This window comes from Loxodonta africana, chromosome 3, assembly GCF_030014295.1.
Source record: "Loxodonta africana isolate mLoxAfr1 chromosome 3, mLoxAfr1.hap2, whole genome shotgun sequence".
In the NCBI taxonomy this organism is placed as follows: Eukaryota; Metazoa; Chordata; class Mammalia; order Proboscidea; family Elephantidae; genus Loxodonta; species Loxodonta africana.
The window spans coordinates 8,665,522-8,684,586 of NC_087344.1; the positions used below are offsets into that span (position 1 = coordinate 8,665,522).

Here is a 19,065-nt window from a genome sequence, read left to right on the forward strand (position 1 = left end):
GGGGGGGTTTGAACCACCAACCTTTAGGTTAGGTGTTGTTGTGTACCCTCGAGTTGATTCTGACTCGTACCAACCCTATAGGAGAGACTGGAACTGCAAAGGGCTTCCTAGCTGAGTGCTGTAACCACTGCACCTCCAGGGCTCCTTCTTTAGGTTAGCAGTCAAGTGCAAACCTTTTGTCCACCCAGAGACCTAAACCTAAACTGTTTCTATGTCTGCCTTTTTGCTTTTGCTGAACTATATTTTTCCCCTTCATGATTTCTTTTCGCCGTGCTCCTAATTTTCAGATTGTTGCTGGTGGCGCAGTGGTTAAGAGTTCAGCTGCTAACCCAAAGGTCGGCAGTTCGAATCCACTAGCTGCTCCTTGGAAACGATGGCAGTGGGTGATTTGGGGTGCAAAACTGAATCTGGCATTAGGACGAGTATGTTCTTTAAAATTTGCAGATAGAGAATCTTCATATTCGGGCTCTCTCTCCTTCCGGGTTTCTGCCATGAGTCACAACAAAACATAGTCAGAAGCAGAGAATGAACCTCAAAAGCCAGACCCGTTGCTGTCAAGTCAATTCCGACTCATAGTGACCCTGTAGGACAGAGTAGAACTGCCCCATAAGGTCTCCAAGGCTGTGATCTTTACCGAAGCAGACTGCCACATCTTTCTTCCACGGAACGGCTGGTGGGTTCGAACCTCCAACCTTTTGACTGGCAGCTGAGCGCTTTAACCACTGCGCCACCAGATACTAATTTTGCACCAAACACTAAGAATTCTACCTTATTTCTTGTCTTATCCATAATGTATTCCAGGATGACAGGGTAACTTCTGAGGTATGAGAAAACTTCCATGAAGAGGTAAGAACAGATGGAAACGGATATCGGTGATGGTGGCAGGTGAAGAATGCAGTTAATGTCACTGAACTGGACATGTAAAAAATACCGGAATGGCAAAAGGTTTGTTATATATATTCCTCTCTCTCTCACACACAGACACACACATGTACACACACAAGAGAAGCAGAAACTACGCTGGATTTAGGAGAGCCATTTCTTTTCCAGCTCCTGTCATCTTTTCCTGGGTGTGGCTTATTTAACAAATAACGAGAAACCGAAATAACAAAGGCCTGGCTATTTTGATAGCAGCTCTCTTGGGGCGATAAGTCAATTCGGAAAAATGCAGAGTCCTCTCTCTACCGATTCCAGTGTTTTTTAACCCGGGAATGAGTGAGTCGGCATGTGGGCGGCCTGGGTTTTCCCCTGGAGGCACCCGGCAGCAGGGCTGGGCTGTTCTGTTACCTGCGGTGAGGCGGGCACGGGCTGGGCCCCGGGTGCTGGGGCTGCTGCCGACGGAGACGGACGCAGAGCCACGGAAGCTGGCGACTCCGATCCACCCTCGGAATTCTGCATGCTCAGCTCTAGAGGAAGGCGGAGAGAGATTGAGTGGGGCGGGTGGAAGTCACGAGGCCCAAAGGGGAAAATTCAAACAAGTACAAAGACGTGCAAGTGCTACGCCAGTTGCTGTCGGGCTGATTCTGACTCCTGGAGACCCCACGTGTGGCAGAGTGAAACTGTGCTCCACAGCGTTTGCAATGGCTGGTTTTTGGGAAGCAGATCACCAGGCCTTCCTTCCGACTCATCTCTGGGTGGATTTGAACCTCCAACCTTTCAGTTAGCAGCTGAGTAATTAACCATCTGTACCACCCAGACAAGTCCAAATTACCAACAATCTTCAAAGTTTACTTGCGGAAACCCTAGTGATACTAGGTAAGTCAGAGGTGGCGAAAGAGTTGCACGATTATTCCATAGAAAAAGAGAGGGGAGGGGGTGCAGAGAATGGGTTTCCAAATATACAACAACAACAACAAAAGGTTCTGGCCATGACCATCATCACACAAACTCAGTCCTTCCTCAAAAGACGGCTGGGGTCACCAGCCTGCCCCTTTTCCAGTCTGACCAGGTTAAAACCTTTTGAAGGGCTTGCTTAATCATTTCCTTGTTTATCCAGCAAACTGAAAACTCCTGATGAGTGTGTGCCATTAGGGGAGCTGTGCGACCCCAAACTACAAGTGCATTCTCTAGGGGAGGCCTTCTCCCCCTCGGCATTGATGACATTCGGGGCCGCATCCTTCTCTGGGGTGGGGCTGTCCTGTGCACTGCAGGGTGCTGAGCGCATTCCTGCTCTCCACCCACTCGATGCCCATAGCGTCCCTTACCCCCAGCTGTGACAATCAAAAATGTCTTTAGATGCTGTCAAATGTCTCCCGGGGGGACACCACACATCCTATCCCTGGCTCCCCAGAAGTCCTCAGGAATTTTAGCAGGAAATAAGTGTGCCTCTTTAGAGAGAGGTCACCTATAAGAGCAGCAAAATCGATTTCTTTGCTGTCAGATATGTAATTCTTTGAAGCAGGTAGTTAAAAAAAATTCTATACAAAAAGAGTCAGCATCAGCACAAGTGGTAGGCGACACAAATTCATGCTATGAAAATAGTAAAGATCAAAGCAGGGCTTTGAACCAGTTTGTTCTGGCTCAAACCCCTGCTGAGAATTTGCATTTCTACTCCACATATACTGAAGCAGAGTCTAGATCTTAAAGCGATCACCAGGTGATTCTTATGTATAATCAATTTTGCAAGCCACTGCTCTACTAGCGGAGCTCTAGTAGTACAGTGGTTAAAGCGCTTGGCTGCCAACCAAAAGGTCAGCGGTTCGAAGCCACCAGCCACGCTGCAGGAGAAAGATGTGGCAGTCTACTTCCGTAAAGATTTACAGCCTTGGAAGCCCTATGGGTTAGCTCTACTCTATCCTGTAGGGTCGCTATGAGTCAGAACTGACTCGACAGCAACTGGTTTGGTTTCATAGGACTTTACTAGTGGTTCTCAGAATTAGTCCCTAACCAGCAGTATTAGTGTCACCCAGGAACTTGTTAGAAATCCAAATTCTCAGCAGGGACCAGAGCCAATTAGTTGAAAGCCCTGGATCAAACTGTCTTCACTTTTAAATAAGCAGCTGGTGACCTTGGGCATCTAAAAGCAGCAGTTAAATAGACTTGAGAAGGGAGGTGACTTCTTCACGTGCAGAATCGCCCCAGCTCTTGCCTCTAGGGGGCGCGGTGAGGACTGAAGCATTCAGCACACATCACACATGTGGTTAGCACAGTGCCTGGCACAGAGTCAGAAGTCTATAGACAGTAGCTAGACTTTTTATATGTCATCTATCACCCCAAAAGCTCCCACCTCCAAGAATAAATGAAGAGGGAGAAAAGGCCTTTTTTTAATGTAAAAAAAAAAAAATTGATAACAGATTAAAATAATTTGCCCAAGGAAAGCAGAAAGAGCTGTGTGTGTGTGTGTGTGTGTGTGTGTGTGTGCGTGTGTGTTTGAACCTGAGTATGCTGGTTTAATCCCATCTTTATCAAAGGGGGATATTCCCATAGCCCCCCCCTTCTCCTCCTCCTCCTCAATGCTTCTGGTACCCCCGAGGTCCACCAGCCCATGCTTGTCCCCTGTGAGCATGACTCAGCCCTTGTCAACCACTAGATGTCCCCAGAGCCACGCAGTGGTCGGCTGGGCATTAAATAAATCCTTAGCCAGATAGCTCCTACATTCTTTTCCTCTTTCAGAAGGGAGAGATTGTGAATTTCCAATCATCTATTTCCTAGCTCACTGACCTACTCTCTCATCTTGACAGAACCGACCGCTGGAATTATTCTGTTGGAAGTTTCTTAATCAAAATCTCTTTTAAAGAGTTTTCTCTAAAGGTTTAAATTGGCCATTTGCACACCGTACACCACTTTGTTCCCATCTGAAGTCATAAAGGGGATAACGTCAATGATCTTGCGAGGAAATAATGTGACTAGAACGCTTTGTGAAAAGAATCCATGAATGATAAGGCGAGAAAGCTACTTGGCTGAGATCAGTTCCTTGTTCTACACACAGAAATAATTTTGTCCAAAGTCTCAGTCTTATTTAAATCAGGAGGGCCCAGGGAAGTGTTGGGGATAGACGGACCTTGTTCTGCTCACTATGGCCAGATGGCACCATCCAGAATGCAAGTTACTGAATATCACACAGAGCTTTCACGTTAATGTGCTCCCTAGTCCAACGCACTGTTTACCATGCGTCGTCTACATGTATCGCATTGTTTAGCTTACATTGTGTAGACCAGGGGTCAGCAAACGTTTTCGGTGAAGGCTCAGAGAATAAATATTTTAGGTTTGTGGTCCATATGGACGGAGTTCCTGGATGGCACAAATGTTAAGCGCTGGATTACTATTGAAAGATTAGTGGTTCAAACCCATCCAGAGGTGCCTTGGAAGTAAAGCCTGGCGATCTGCTTCCAAAAGGTCACAGCCTTGAAAACCACAGGAAGTGCATTTTTCTCTGCACACTTGGGTCTCCCTGAGTCGGAATGGACTTGATGGCATCTAACAACAACAGGTCCACGTAGTCTCCATTAAAACGACTGGACTTTGCTGTTGTGGTGCAAAAGAAGCCATTGCTAATACATAAACAAATGGCCTTGGGTGTGTCCCAATAAAACTTTATTTACAAAATAAGTGGTGGGTCAGATTAGGCCCATGGGCCATAGTTGCTGACCCCTGGTCTATATAATTTGGGTTTGATAAAGTGGCATGGTTTTGGAAGATGGTTAGAAAAATTACTGTTTGAATTCAAAACCATGAGGTACACGGGTTTCTGATGCAGGATGTAGTCCTTGTGGCCCCGTCTCATAAACATGACAGGATAGGGAAAGGCCAGAAGGGGCAACTAAAATTATTTGGAGCATGGATCTGCTAACATTTAAAGACAAACTAAGATGATCTCAACTCTGTGGTCTGAAGTGACCAAGGTGCTGCCATTGAAGCTCATGAAGTCATGAATATCATTGAGTCAAAAAATCCTAGAAGCCCCAGAGCCAGGTATAAGTTATAAAGAGTCCTTATAACTTACCGCAGGCTTTTGAGCACAACGGACAGGTCATTTTTGGGGGTTCATATGATGAAGAAGGAGCCCTGGTGCTACAATGATTAAGCGCTAGGTCTGTCTAACCGAAAAGCCACTTTTCCAGTGGCTTCGTGGCAGAAAGACCTGGCGTTCCCCTTCTGTAAAGATTACAGCCTAGGAAGCCCTGTGAGGCAGTTTTACTCTGTCACATGGGGCCACTGTGAGTCTAAAATGACTCAATGGCACCCAACAATAACATAGGACGAAAAGCATGTTAGGAATAAGAGAGTCCCGTGAGATGGTTCTGGTGTAATGTTTAAATGCCATGAACTTGGGCAGCTGATACATATTTATCAAATGAATGACTACTTTACTAACTCCTTAGTATGATATCTGATAGCATATTATATAAAAATTGTATCTATAGCATTTCGGACACTGAGTACTTTATAAAACTGATAGAGTACTTTATAAAACTGATAGTGACACATGGAATTTGTATTTCAAAAAGCAGTTGAGTTGGAAAATACGATAAAATAAAAACAAAACAAAACAAAAAAGTGTTGCTGTTAGTAGATTCGGACTCACAGCAGCCCTACAGGACAGAGTAGAACCGCCCACACAGCGTCCAAGGCTGTAATCTCTGTTGAAGCAGGCTGGCACATCTTTCTCCAGCGAAGCCTCTGGTGGTTCATATCACCGGCCCTTCAGTTAGCAGTCAAGCGTTTAACCACTGCACCACCAGGGTTTCTTGTGGAAAATACAATAGGATGGAAAAAGACATATCGCACAACCATAAGAAAGCTGCAGTGGCTACGACAGACAAAACAGACTTCCAGACAAGGAGTACCAGCAGAGATAAAGAGGGAAATTTAATGACAAAATGATCAATCAATTATCAGGAAGGCATAATCATTATAGATACGTACGCACCTAATAATACATTCAAAATACATGGGTCAAACACTAACAGAATTAAAGGGAAAAACAAACAATCATAATTGGAGCTTTAAACACCCTTCTCTCAGTAATTCTGATAGAAGAACAAAAATATCAACAAGGACATTGAACTGAATGACACTATCAGCCACACTGATCTGATATTTATAGAACACTACAACCAAAATTTGCATATTCTTTTTTTCCAAATGCATATGGACTATTCACTAAGATGGGCCATATTCTAGGCCATAAAACAAGTCTCAATACATTTCAAAAGACTGAACTTTTACACAGCATGTGTGTATTTTGATCACAGTGAAATAAAATTGGGGATCAATAAGGTATCTAGAAAAAACTGGGATATTCAGAAATTTAAAAACACACTTCTAAAATAACCCATAGGTCAAAGGATAAACCACAAGGGAAATCAGAAAATATCCTGAACTGATAATAAACACATCACATATAAAAATTATGGGATGGCACTAAAGCAGTGCTTAGATGGAAGCGTGTGACTGTATAGCCTTATATCACAAAGAGAGGTGTAAAGATTAATCATCTAAGTTTTCTACCTTAAGAAGCTATAAAAAGACAAGCAAGTTAAATTTAAATTAAGTAGAAGGAAATAATAAAGAACAAAATGAATGAGAAAATGCCAAAAGTCAGCTCTTTGAAAAGACTGACAACTCCCTAGCAAGACTGAACAAGAAAGAAACAGAAAAAACACAAATTGCCAATATCACAAATGAAATGAGATATACCACTACAGACCCCGCAGACATCAAAAGGATAATAAGGAACTATTATGAACAACTTTAGCCAATAAATTTGCCAACTTAGATCAAAGGAACACTTTTTTGAAAAATAACATATTAAAACTCACACAAGATGAAATAGAAAAGGTGAGTTGCCATATAGCAAAGAAAGAAACTGAACATGTTATCAAAAACTTCCCTACACAGAAAACTCCAGGCACAGAGTTTCCCTGGTCAGTTTCATCAAATACTGAGAAACGAAGTAACAACAATATTACAGAAATCCCATCAGAAAAGAGAGGAGGAAGGAGCTCTTCACTGATTTCATGAGGTCAGCAAAACCCTGATACTAAAACTTGGTAAAGATATTACTAGAGAAGTATTTAAATCAATGTCCCTCATGAATATTCATTCAAAAATACTCTATAAAATATTAATAAATTAATAAACCAAATCCAGCAATATATAATCAATATAACTCACAATTACATTGTCAAGTGATTTTTGACAAAGGTGCCACAAAAGGAAGTCTTTTCAACAGATGGTGCTGGATCAAGAGGAGATCTATATGGAAAACGAACATGACCCCACACCATACACAGAAATTACTTCAGTTAGATCATAAACCTACACACAAAAGCTGAAATTATAAAACTTCTAAAAGAAAACAAGGGCAGGGAAAGGTTTCTCTGACAATATGCAGAAAGCAATAAGCATAAAAGAAAAACTTGATAAATTAGATTTCATCAAGATGAAAAACTTCTGCTTATCAAAAGATTTTATTAAGAAAACGAATAGGCAAGCCACTGACTGGAAGACTGCAAAACAAATATCTGATGAAGGACTTTTATCCAGAATATGTAAAGAGCTCCTACTACTCAATAACAAAAGACAAACAACCTAACAGTGAAAATGAGCAAAAAAAACTTGAACAGGCATTTCACAAGCCCCTCCCTCCCCCCCCCCCAAAAAAAATCCACTGCCATCGAGTCGATTCGGACTCATAGTGACCCTATGGGACAGAGTAGAGCTGCCCCACAGAATTTCCAAAGAAAGTGTGCCTGAAGGATTGGAACTGCTGGCCTCTTGGTTAGCAGCCGTAGCACTTAACCACTACGCCACCGGGGTTTCCAGGAAGATACATAGATGCCGGAAAAAAAGCACATGAAAAATGCTCAACATCATTAATCATGAAGGAACCAGAAAACCAAAACCAAACCTGTTCCTGTTGAGTCAATTCTGACTCATAGCGACCGTACAGGACAGAGAACTGTTCCATAGAGTTTCCAAGGAGCAGATGGTGGACTTGAACTGCCATCGTTTTGGTTTGCAGCCATAGCTCTTAAACACCGTGGCACCCCAGGGCTCCAATGAAAATTAAAACCACATGAGATACCTCTAAACTCTCACCGCAGTTGTTGTGTGCCATCTAGTTGATTCCAACTCACAGCAACCCCATGTGACGGAGTATTGTCCAACACAGTGCTGGAAGATGAGCTCCCTAGATTGAAAGACACTCAAAACACACAGTGGCCGCAACAATGGACTTGAGCATACCGACAGTCGTGAGGATGGCGCAGGACCAGGCAACAGTTTATCGTGTTGTACACGGGGTCGCCATGAGTCGGAGCCAACTCAACGGCCACTAACAAATACCCTTTAACCCAGAGTTCCTCTCCTAGATGTCCGTTGTTGTTAGTTGCCCTTGTGTCAATCGCAACTCATGGCGACCCCAAATGTGCAGAGTAGAGCTGACCTCCACAGGGTTTTCCAGGTTTGTCTCCTGAGGCGCCGCTGAGCGGGTTCAAACTGCCGAACTTTTAGCTAGTCAGCCACTTAAGTGTTTACACCACCAAGGGACGACTCCTAGATATTATCCAAGAGAAAGAAAAACATGTCCTCAAAAAAACTTCTAGAAGCATAGTCATATCAGCTTTATTCACAATAGCCAAAAAGTGTTACTAACCATCAGAGAAGGGAGAAGAAATTGTGGTGTACTCATACAATGGAATGTTGTTGCTGGGTGCTGTCCAGTCGATTCTGACTCCTGTCGAGGCCATGTGGCAGAGTAGAACTGCCCCATAGGGTTTTCTAGGCTGTAATCTTTGACACAGTGGCTTCAACAATGAGCTCAAGCATAACAATGATTCTAAGGATGGCTCAGGACCGGGCAGTGTTTCGATCTGTTGTGCGTAGGGTCGCTATGAGTTGGAACCGACTCGACAGCACCTAACAACAACAACAACAACAACCTTTACAGAGCCTTGGTAGTGCAGTGGTGAAGAGCTTGGCTGTTAACCAAAAGGTTGGCAGTTCGAATCCAGCACCTGCTCCTTGCAAACCCTATGGGGCAGTTCTACTCTGTCCTAGAGGGTCATTACGAGTTGAAATTGACTCGGCAGTAGTGGGTTTTTTGTTTTTTGTTTCAATCTTTACGGACACAGCTAGCCAGGTCTTCCTCCCGAGGAGCTGCTGGGTGGGTTCAAACCGCCAACCTTTTGGCTACCAGCCAAGTGCTTAACCTTTGCGCCAAATACTATTCATTAGTAGGAAGGAATGGCTACTGCCACACACATGGATGAATCTCAGAATATGCTCGGCCATCTGGCACAGTGGTGGGGCAGGTAAGAAGGGAGGGGGCAGGGTCCACGGACACAGGCACCAATGAGTCACATTCAGTGTGTACTGGGCCTCCACTTAGGAAATTCCGGAGTCACGTGAGGCAGCGGTGCCTCAGTGGCAGAATTCCCGCCTTCCATACTGGAGACCAGGGTTTGATTCTCGGCCAGTCCACCTCACGTGCAGATACCACCCGTCTGTGGGTGGAGGCTTGTGTGTCGCTGGGATGCTGACAGGTTTTAGCAGAGCTTCCAGACTAAGATGGACTAGGAAGAAAGGCCTGGCGATGTACTTCCACAATTCAGGCAATGAAAACCCTGTGGATCACAGCGGTCTGATCCACAACAGATCAGGGGGACGGTGCAGGACCGGGAGGCATTTCATTCTGTTGTGCACTGGGGCCACCATGGGTCGGGGGCGACTCGATGGCACCGAACGACAACAACAACAAAGTCGAGCACGCTTCCCGCTGTACTCTCTCTTTGCTGCTCAGCCAGGTCAGGCTCCTCGGTGATCAGTCACGCTGGACAAGGTCTTGCAGGTGTGAGTGAAAGTCTGTGCTTCGGCTTTGAACTTGAATTTGTGATCAGAACTGGGAATCATTCTGTCCTTGCTCTATCACGTGCACCTGTCCTCTCTTTTATTTCTCTTCCCCATGATGGGGACCTGGACGCTCTTTCTTGGCCCCTCTAGAGGAAGACCCAGAAGGAGACTGGTACCCAGGTGCCTCTGTTGTCTTTAGCTGCCTTCGAGTTGGCTCCGACTCACGGTGACCTTATGTACAACAGAACAAAACGTCATCCGGTCCTGCACCACCTTCGTGATGGTGGTACGCTTGAGTCATTGTTGCGGCCACCGTGTCAACCCATCTCAAGGAGGGTTTCCGTTGTTTTTGCTGACCCTCCACTTTAGCCACCATGACGTCCTTTGCCAGCAATTGGACTTTCTTGATGACGTGTTCCAAGTGAGCCAGCCGAAGTCTTGCCATGCTCGCTTCTAAGCAACGTTCTGATTGTACTTCTCCTGAGACTGATGTGTCCGTCTTTTGGTAGCTCCCGGTGTACTCCATATCCTCTGCCAACAACAGCTCAAAGGCATTGGGCGTTGCTTTCTTGTCAGTCGCCTTTGAGGCGGCTCCGCTCACGGCGACCCCGCGCACAACAGAATGAAATGTTGCCCAGTCTCGCGCTACTTTCACGATTGCTGCTACGTCTGAGTCCATTGCTTGGCCATTGCGTCAACCAGTATAACCAGTAAAAAGGAGAGCGGCTGGGAGCACGCCCCAGCGCCCAGCCTAACTCGGCCCAACCAGCAGGCTGGCTGGCCCACAGCTCCCTCGTGGCACAAAAACACGCTGAGCGCGTTTCCTTTGCCAACGAGTCCAAGATAAGGGCTGACTCAAGAAACCAAGTGCGGACGCTGAGAATCATCAGTGCCTCAGCAGGCCCGGTGTTTGGAATCCACGCGAACAAAAGGCGCAGCTGACCTCTGGAAGGAGAAGCTGCCGAGGAGAACTCCCCGGGAGGAACCTCCGCCTCCGTCTCCTGGGTTTACGTGACGGGGCAAAAAGGGGGCCGCGACTGCCAGCGGCCCCGGATTCAGGCCACGAGGAATAAATGTGCCCGGGCACAAAGGGAAGAGGCTTCTGTTGACAGGAAAATACCCCGGTCACCTAGTAACCAGCAATGACAGGAAGGGAAGTGCAGAGAGCGCTGCGAGCAATTTCTGGGCCTGGTTCCTAGCTTTGCGCTGACTCACCGTGACCTTGAGCAATCGCACTTCTGTTCCTGGGCCCCATCTGCCAAACAGAGACATCACCTGCCTCACACAAGCCTGATCAATATTTAGAAAACATTTTGCCATCTTTGGAGGGGATGTTGGGGAAGAGCAGACCGACGCGTTTGTGGGTGCCTTCGTTCTGGTTGGCTATAGGCTTTGGGGAGACAGACACCTCTTCCGGCCTGCAGACCACTGGCTCAGAAACCATCCAGCTCCCGCCTGGTACCCAGAGGCTTCCAGATGGCACAAGAGTTCATTTGCCCCAAGAAAGCAATTAATTTCTTCCCTATTAACAAGCAGGAACAAGCCCAGAACTCTCAGGAGGGTTTCCAGTGCCAGGTTCTGCTGTGCTGCTAATGTTCACATCCCTGATGTTACATGGGGGCTCGGAAAATCAGCCCGTTTCCTACTCTTGGGACCCCTCAGTACGGGGGACGGTGTGAGGAACGAGCCGTGCACATTTGGCTGAGTAACATCTGATCTATGACGTTGTCCTCCTTGGCTGCCGTCCAGTCAGGCCCGACTCACGGCCACCCCATGCTCCACTGGATGAAACACTGCCTTGTCATGTGCCATCCCCACGACCGGCTACAGATCAGACCGTTGTGACCCATAGGGTTTTGGCTGGCTGATTTTTGGAAGCAGATCACCAGGCCTCTCTTCCTAGTCTGTCTTAGTCTGGAAGCTCTGCTGAAAGCTGGCCAGCATCGCGGAACACACAACCCTCCACTGACAGGTGGTGGCTGCACCTGAAGCGCATTGGCCAGGAATCGAACCCGGGTCTCCTGCATGGAAGGCGAGAATCCTACCACTGAGTCACCACTGCCCCTCACGCATTTTAGGCTCTGTCTCAACTGTCCACCTTCCCTGTGGCTCTGCTCGGCTCCAGGTGCTCAGATGTTTGAGGAGCTTAAAGGCCCATTTCTTCTTGCCGGAAACTAGACTCTTATGTTCAGTGGTAGAAAACACATCCTTTATGGCTGTTGGGTCACTCCCACCGCACCCACTGAGGTGCTCAGCACTCAGTAGGTGCTCAAGCAGGGTCCCTCCCCCTTGGCACTGCCGAGGTGAGGCCCGGATTCTTCTCTTGGGTGGGGCCACCCGCTGCACTGGAGGGTGTATAGCAGCATCCCTGGCCTCCACCCACTTGATGTCAGTAGCACCCACCTCCAAGTCATAACAACCACAAATGTCCGACATCGCCGAGTGTCCCCTGGGGGGCAGAATTACTCTGGGTGAGGACCACCTCGCTCAATGAATGTGCAATGCCCCAGAAGCGAGCTGGACAAATAGCCCTTGAGGAAAAAGCAATCATAGACCTGCTAAGGACAGGAAGAATAAGAAGAAGGGTACCACAGGGGTCTGAACACGGAATTATTACAATTTAGCCAGACCCAAAATCACAAAACAAAAACCAGTTGCCATTGAGTCGACTCCAATTCATAGCGACCCCATGTGTGCGAAGTAGAGCTGGTCCATAGGGTTTTCAATGGCTGTGACCTTTCAGAAGCAGGTTGCCAGGCCTTTCTTCCGAGGTGCCTCTAGGTAGGTTCAAACCACCAACCTCTCAATTAGTAGACGAGTGTTTAACCACGTGTACCCCCCAGGGACTCGGAGCCAAACAAGGGGTGTGGAATTAGAAGGGGGAAAAAAACCGACAACTGGACCCTTTGAAGGCTACCCGCTCTCTTGGAGAATATTAGGCTTCAGCTTGTATCAAGGGCAATGCTGTGCCTTCTCCACCTGACCACGCGGGAGTGCGGTCATCCTTCTGGCACTTGTTTTTTTTTTTTTTCCTTTGGTAGCAATGGGCTTTCAAGGACCAGTGTCGACTCTGAGTTTCTCTGAAATCAAGTAATTTCAGAATGCAAATTCCTTTTTCTTTGGGTAAGAATTGGGCTTCTGTGCCTGTTTTCTTCTCAGTAGCCAAGCTTGCCCTTCTTTCTCTAGCAGAGGGTCAGACCCCAGCCCTTGAAAACTGGCTCCAGAAGGGCTCCAGACGGGCCGCAGGGGGAGCTGGGAGGCAGCAAGGCCCCTGTCGGCCTTTAAGGTGGCAGGCTCCGTTTCTCAGTTCCTCAGGCGGGCCGCTTCCAATGGGTGTCCTCGAACAGAATGGACATCGGCCTTACCCGGTCGCCATGGGTGAAACACCCAGCTGCTTCCCTCTTAAAGACAAAGGATTTGACTATTAATTTTTTAAAATGTCCAACTCAGCCATGGTCATATCATCTCCGGTGTGGTCTGATTTGAACTGCCACCTACCACGTAACGAATTCAAGGAAAACCTGACTTAGAGACCACTGGGCCCTCACCCACACTTTAACCAGCAAATGTTCTCCTGGCATGCGATCCGACCCATCGCTCGTTAGAAGTAACTGAAAACACCACAGGACTCGGTTTCTAGGAAACGGAAATTCTCCCTAGATTAGGGGGTGTTGGGGCCCCACACTTGGGAGTGAGGAGAAAGGAGACGTGCATGAGGACGCATGAGGACGCACGGAACAGCTGATCTATGCTCGGACAGGGGGCGTGAGGGGGTCACAGGCACGCATACACACACACACACCACACACATGCTCACACACTCACACATGCTCACACACTCACACATTCATACACACCACACACACGCTCTCACACACACACACCACACACACACTCACACACATATACACCACACACACGCTCACACACGTTCATACACACCACACACACGCTCGCACACACATACACACCACACACACACTCACACACACATACATACCACACACACGCTCACACACACACATACACACCACACACACGCATATTCATACACACACGCTCACACACAACACACACACTCACACACACATATATACACCACACACGCTCACACACATTCATACACACCACACACGCTCACACACACATATACACGCTCACACACATATACACACCACACACACGCTCACACACATACACACACCACACACACGCTCACACACATTCATACACACCACACACACGCTCACACACACACACCACACACACATACACACCACACACACGCTCACGCACATTCATACACACCACACAACGCTCACACACACATACACACCACAAACACGCTCACACAACTCACACCCAGTGAACGCACTCACCTTCTCTCACACACTCACGTACACACAGTCACAATATTCTGTCATATAATTACACATGCCCACTTACTGCACTCACGATTATACACGTACATTCACACTCACGCATGCATGATCATACACGCACACACACTCTCTCTCTCACACACAACGCACACACACAAACCTGACTCTCAGCCTCTGTCCTCCACAGGCTAACGCAAGAAAAATGGCCAAAACCACTCCTAAAATTCTGTCATTTTCATCGCTCCAGGTATTTTCCTATTAAATGGAATGTTAATGACTCTCAAAAGAGAAAAAAAAAAATCAATGATTCGTGTAGTAAAAGAGGGGGGAACTCTACATTTACATATTCATACACACACACAGATGGAAGTAAACCTCAAAATACAGTTCTTTCTCTATAGACACTTCTCTCACCCCGTGATTCTGCTCTGGAATTGTAACCCCCATCATCCCGCTTTCTGACACAACCTCCTCATCTTCCAGCCCTCAGTCACACATCCTGACTACGCGCTGGCTTCCATCCCCTACATCCTCCAGGCCCTTCCTGCTTCGCCTCTTCTCTTTCATCTGACCCCTCCTTGCCTCACTTCCTCCTCTATCCAGTCCAGATCCCAGGTCCCGACATCTCAACTCCTCTCTTTGCCTACTACCAGTGATGTTAAATGAAAGCTTGGCATTTCAAATCCACCAGACGTGCCTCGGAAGAAAGGCCTGGCCATCTACTTCTGAAAAATCAGCCCTTGACAACCCTATGGAGCACAATTCTACTCTGACACACTTGGAGCTTACAGGAGTTGGAGTCAACTCCACGGCATCTGGTTTGGGTACAGTGGCTTTTGCACTACAACGCCAGAGTTGAGCAGCTACGACAGAACCCAGCGAAAACTAAAACACTGACTTGTGACCTGGTCAGCCACTTCTTTCTTCCTGAGATTATTTCAAATCCTTTACACTTTCTTTAAGACCCCATTTCACCCTTGCCTATTTCCAGTGTGTCCTTATTCTTTGACGGGAAAAAGGGTGAGCTGTCTCTCCCCCCACTTACAGTTATCCTCCTCTTTACCTCCATCCTCAGAGGAAGAAGCCCCCTTTCTTCTTGAGGAAGACTGATCCTTTCACTTGTGCTCTAGACCAGGGATCGGCAAACTATAGCCCGCAGGCCAAATACAGGCCCACACTCTGGTTTTGTCAGTAAAGTTTTATTGGTACACAGCCACACTCATTTATTTACATATAATCTATGGCAGCTTTCACAAAACTACAGCAGAATGGAGTGGTCTCCAAAGAGGTTGTATGGCCCCAAATCTGAAAATACTCCCTCACCCTGTATAAGAGAGGCTGCCAACACCTGTTCTAGAACCTTCCATCTCCCTGAGAGGACTTGTCAATCAGGCCCATAATCTGCCCTCTGCACAGGCTCCATCTGTTTAGCTTCTAGACAAGTTCACATCACACTGTGTTAGAACAACGTCCCACCACCATGGCCCCCACTCATTAGACCTTCATCTTCTCTCAAGATTCTGATTCTTCTTTCTTTGACGGTCCAGGTTCTTGGAAAGGAGTCTGTGTCGTGCCTTCTTCGCCTCCCACCCATTTCCCTTCCCTCTGCATTCTCACTTCTGCTCACTGGTCTCCCTGAGGTCTTCAAGGGCCATGTTCAGGGTTAGTCTGAACTTGACTTCTCCGTGTGGTTTGGTGTTGTTCCTCAGATTTCTGTCCTCTTTGTTTCTGGGCATCGCTGTCGTCTGTTCTCATCCTCCCTCTGAGAGCATCTTCTGGTTCTCTGCCCATGCCCATTTGCCCCACCAGTTTTAAGTGTCCTCAAGCCCCATCCTCTGCACCCCCACCTGCCTCATCACACTCGGGGCAGAGGCCCCATCCCACCATGACTTCCACCTTAGTCCCAATTGCCGAACTCTAGACTCGCATTTCCTGTTGCTGCCCAGACCCCTCTACCTGGCTGCCCCTCCGGTGACTCTACAAATGGAACCTCTTCCCTCCAGGCTTGCCGTGTCTTCTGCGTTTCCTAAGCCACTCAATGTTCTAGTCATCAGCATCCCCCTCTGCCTTGTGCCGACACCTTAGGGTGACTCAGTCTGCTGTCCCACCTGACCTGATCTCACCAGTCTCCCTTTCCTTCCAGCCTTGTTGCTGCTATTTCAGTGTGATCCCTGCCTCGTCACCTCATACCTTGGCCTATTGTATTTGCCTTCTAACTAGCCTCCCTGCTTCCAGCCTCAACCTTCTCTCAGCATTTTTCTGTGACATCAGGCTGATTCCAAAGATAACAATGTCCTGCCACTCTCTTGGCACCGAAAAGCCCTCCCATGGATTCTCATCGCTTACGGTGAGACCTGGTCTGGATTCCCAAGGCACGTCATATGCAGCCACCACCCATCTGTCTGTGGAGGCTTGTGTTGTGATGATGCTGAACAGGTTTCAGTGGAGCTTCCAGACTACGATGGGCTAGGAAGAAGGGCCTGGCAATCTACTTCTGAAAATCAGCCAATGGAAACCCTGTGGATTGCAACAGAATGTTACCTGATACAGTGCCGGAGATGAGTCCCCTAGGTCGGAAGGTTCTCAAAATACACAGTGGCCGCAACCACGGACTTGAGCAGACCAATGATGGTGAAGATGGTGCAGGACTGAGCAGTGTTTCATTCTGTTGTTCACAGGGTCGCCATGAGTCGGCAATGGCAACTACAACACCTCTGAATAAATGCTGAGGTGAACACCAAGCCAGACTCTGTCCACAGAGTAGCAACACAGAGCTGAGGAACGAGGATGAGCTTTGGAACCAGACGCGGCCAAGGTCAAATCCTAGTTCCGTCATGTGTTGAACATGACCGCGGGCCTTGCCTTCTTCATCTGAGAAAGGGGTTGGGAGGAGGAAGCGGACGGGCGTACCTGATGTGCCTCACTGCAAGCCCGATCCCAGCGGGTGCTGGCTGAGTGAAACATGATCTAGCGAACAGGAAGAGGGCTGGGGGCCACAGGGACAAGACAACAGCCACGCGACAGCCAGCGCCCAGACCGGCTGCTGATTGGGCCCCGCCTCCCTCCATGCAATACTCCTTACCCGTGTGAGCTTCCCTGGGACGCTGAGGTAGGTTTTGCTATTCCTCTCCCCAGTCTAGAAACAATAATCTTCAGCTCAGAAAGGCCACGTGACTAGCCCGAGGCCACAAAGCAAGAAGTGGCAGAACCTGGATTTGCACCAGGTCTTTCGGCTCTTGTCACCCCTTTAACAGAAGAAAGGGCTTGCTCTTAAACACCCCTGAGTCGCCCAAGTTCCACACCATCTCCCCATTTCAACCTCACAGAAACTGCTTTTCCCTCCATGCTGAAGAGAACTCAGAATTACACGGGCTTAGTTTTCTGCTTTGGAAGCTTCTAGAATTTAGCTTATGTTAATGAGCTCTTAATGACTGAAATAAATTCCAGTTGGAGTTGTACTTTTTGTCCACTCTATCCTTCTGCCAGTGCACCTCTGCGCAGCCACCACCCGGCTGTCAGCAGGGGCTTGCGTGTTGCTTGGGCGCTGAAGAGGTTTCAGTGGAACTTCCAGACTAAGAGAGACTAGGAAGAAAGGCCTAGAGATCCGCTCCCGAAAATCAGCCAATGAAAACCTATGTATTGCAATGCTCTGATCTGCAACGGATCACGGGGATGGCTCAGGATCGGGCAGCGTCTCCTTCCATCGCACATGTGGTTGCCGTGAGCCAGGGGCTGACCCGATGGCAGCTGACAACAATAGCAGCACAGGGGCCCTTTCCAATTTACCCCCAATCTACTGTCACCTCCCCCCTTGTCAGAACTTTACTGTGGAATTAAAAAATCAGAGAGACCTCCTCACTCAAACTCAAGATCCCCCACTTAGCCACAGCACTGGGGAAGTGGGGGGATGGGGGCGGGGCTTCGAAATCACCTAGCCTTTGCTCTCCTACCTTAGAGACATAAAACCTTACTGTCTTGGTTACCTGGTGCTGCTATAACAGAAAGACCACAAGCGGGTGGCTTTAACAAACAGAAGTTTATTTTCTCACAGTTTAGGAGGCTACAAGCCCAAATTCAGGGCGCTGGCTCTAGGGGAAGGCTTTCTTTCTCTGTCGGCTCTGGGGGAAGGTCCTTGTCTCTTCTGAGCTTCTGCTCCTAGGTGATCTGCATGTGACTTGGTATTTCTAGGTCCCCATCTCTCCTTCCTTCCCTTGCTGATTTAATCTCTTTTATATTTCAAAAGAGATTGACTTAAAACATACCCTACACTAATCCTGCCTCATTAACATCACACAGACAACCCATTTCCAAATGGGATTATAACCACAGGCACAGAGTTTAGGATTTACAACATGTATTTTGGGGGAGACACAATTCAGCCCATAACATTTACCCAAAGATGTTAAGTGGAGGAAAGTATTTCTGTGGGAAATTTAAAAAATGATCGATTGAAAAGAAAGATTTTAAAAAAGATTATAATGCCTGAAGAATGACTCGCCTAAACTGGGACCTGGTACAAAGCTGCATTCCAGAACGTTCTGGGATGCAGAATAGCATTTCTTTTTCAAGAATTTCTTTTTTTAAATGCCGCTGGTTCAGGTGCTAACCATAAGGTCAGCAATTCGAATCCACCAGCTGCTCTCCGGGAGAAAAGACCTGGCGACCTGCTCTACTCTGTCAGTTCTACTCTGGGCCAGTTCTACTCTGTCACATGGGGTCGCTATAAGTCAGAATCCACTCCACAGCACTAACAACGACAATGACCTTCAGGTCCCTGGGGGGCACAGCTTGCACTTGACTACTAACTTATAGGTTGGCAGTTTGAACCCACCAGCTACACCGTGGAAGAAAGACCTGGTGGTCTGTTTCCATAAAGATTTACAGCCAA

The 19,065-nt window shown here is 47.5% G+C and overlaps 1 protein-coding gene across 9 annotated transcripts in view; it reads right to left on the reverse strand.

Moving 5' to 3' along the window:
* The window catches only part of RFX2 (regulatory factor X2), a 110,544-nt gene that overhangs the window by 47,120 nt on the left and 44,359 nt on the right, over positions 1–19,065 (reverse strand). For 5 of the 9 annotated variants that reach the window (XM_064280377.1, XM_064280376.1, XM_064280378.1 and 2 more), the window contains exons 2-3: positions 1,288–1,406; positions 769–912 (exon numbers count right to left, since the gene is read on the reverse strand). In XM_064280377.1, the coding sequence (XP_064136447.1) occupies positions 769–912; positions 1,288–1,398 (255 nt within the window). In that variant the 5' untranslated portion in view covers positions 1,399–1,406. The other 4 variants (XM_064280383.1, XM_064280380.1, XM_064280382.1 and 1 more) reach the window with 2 other exon arrangements.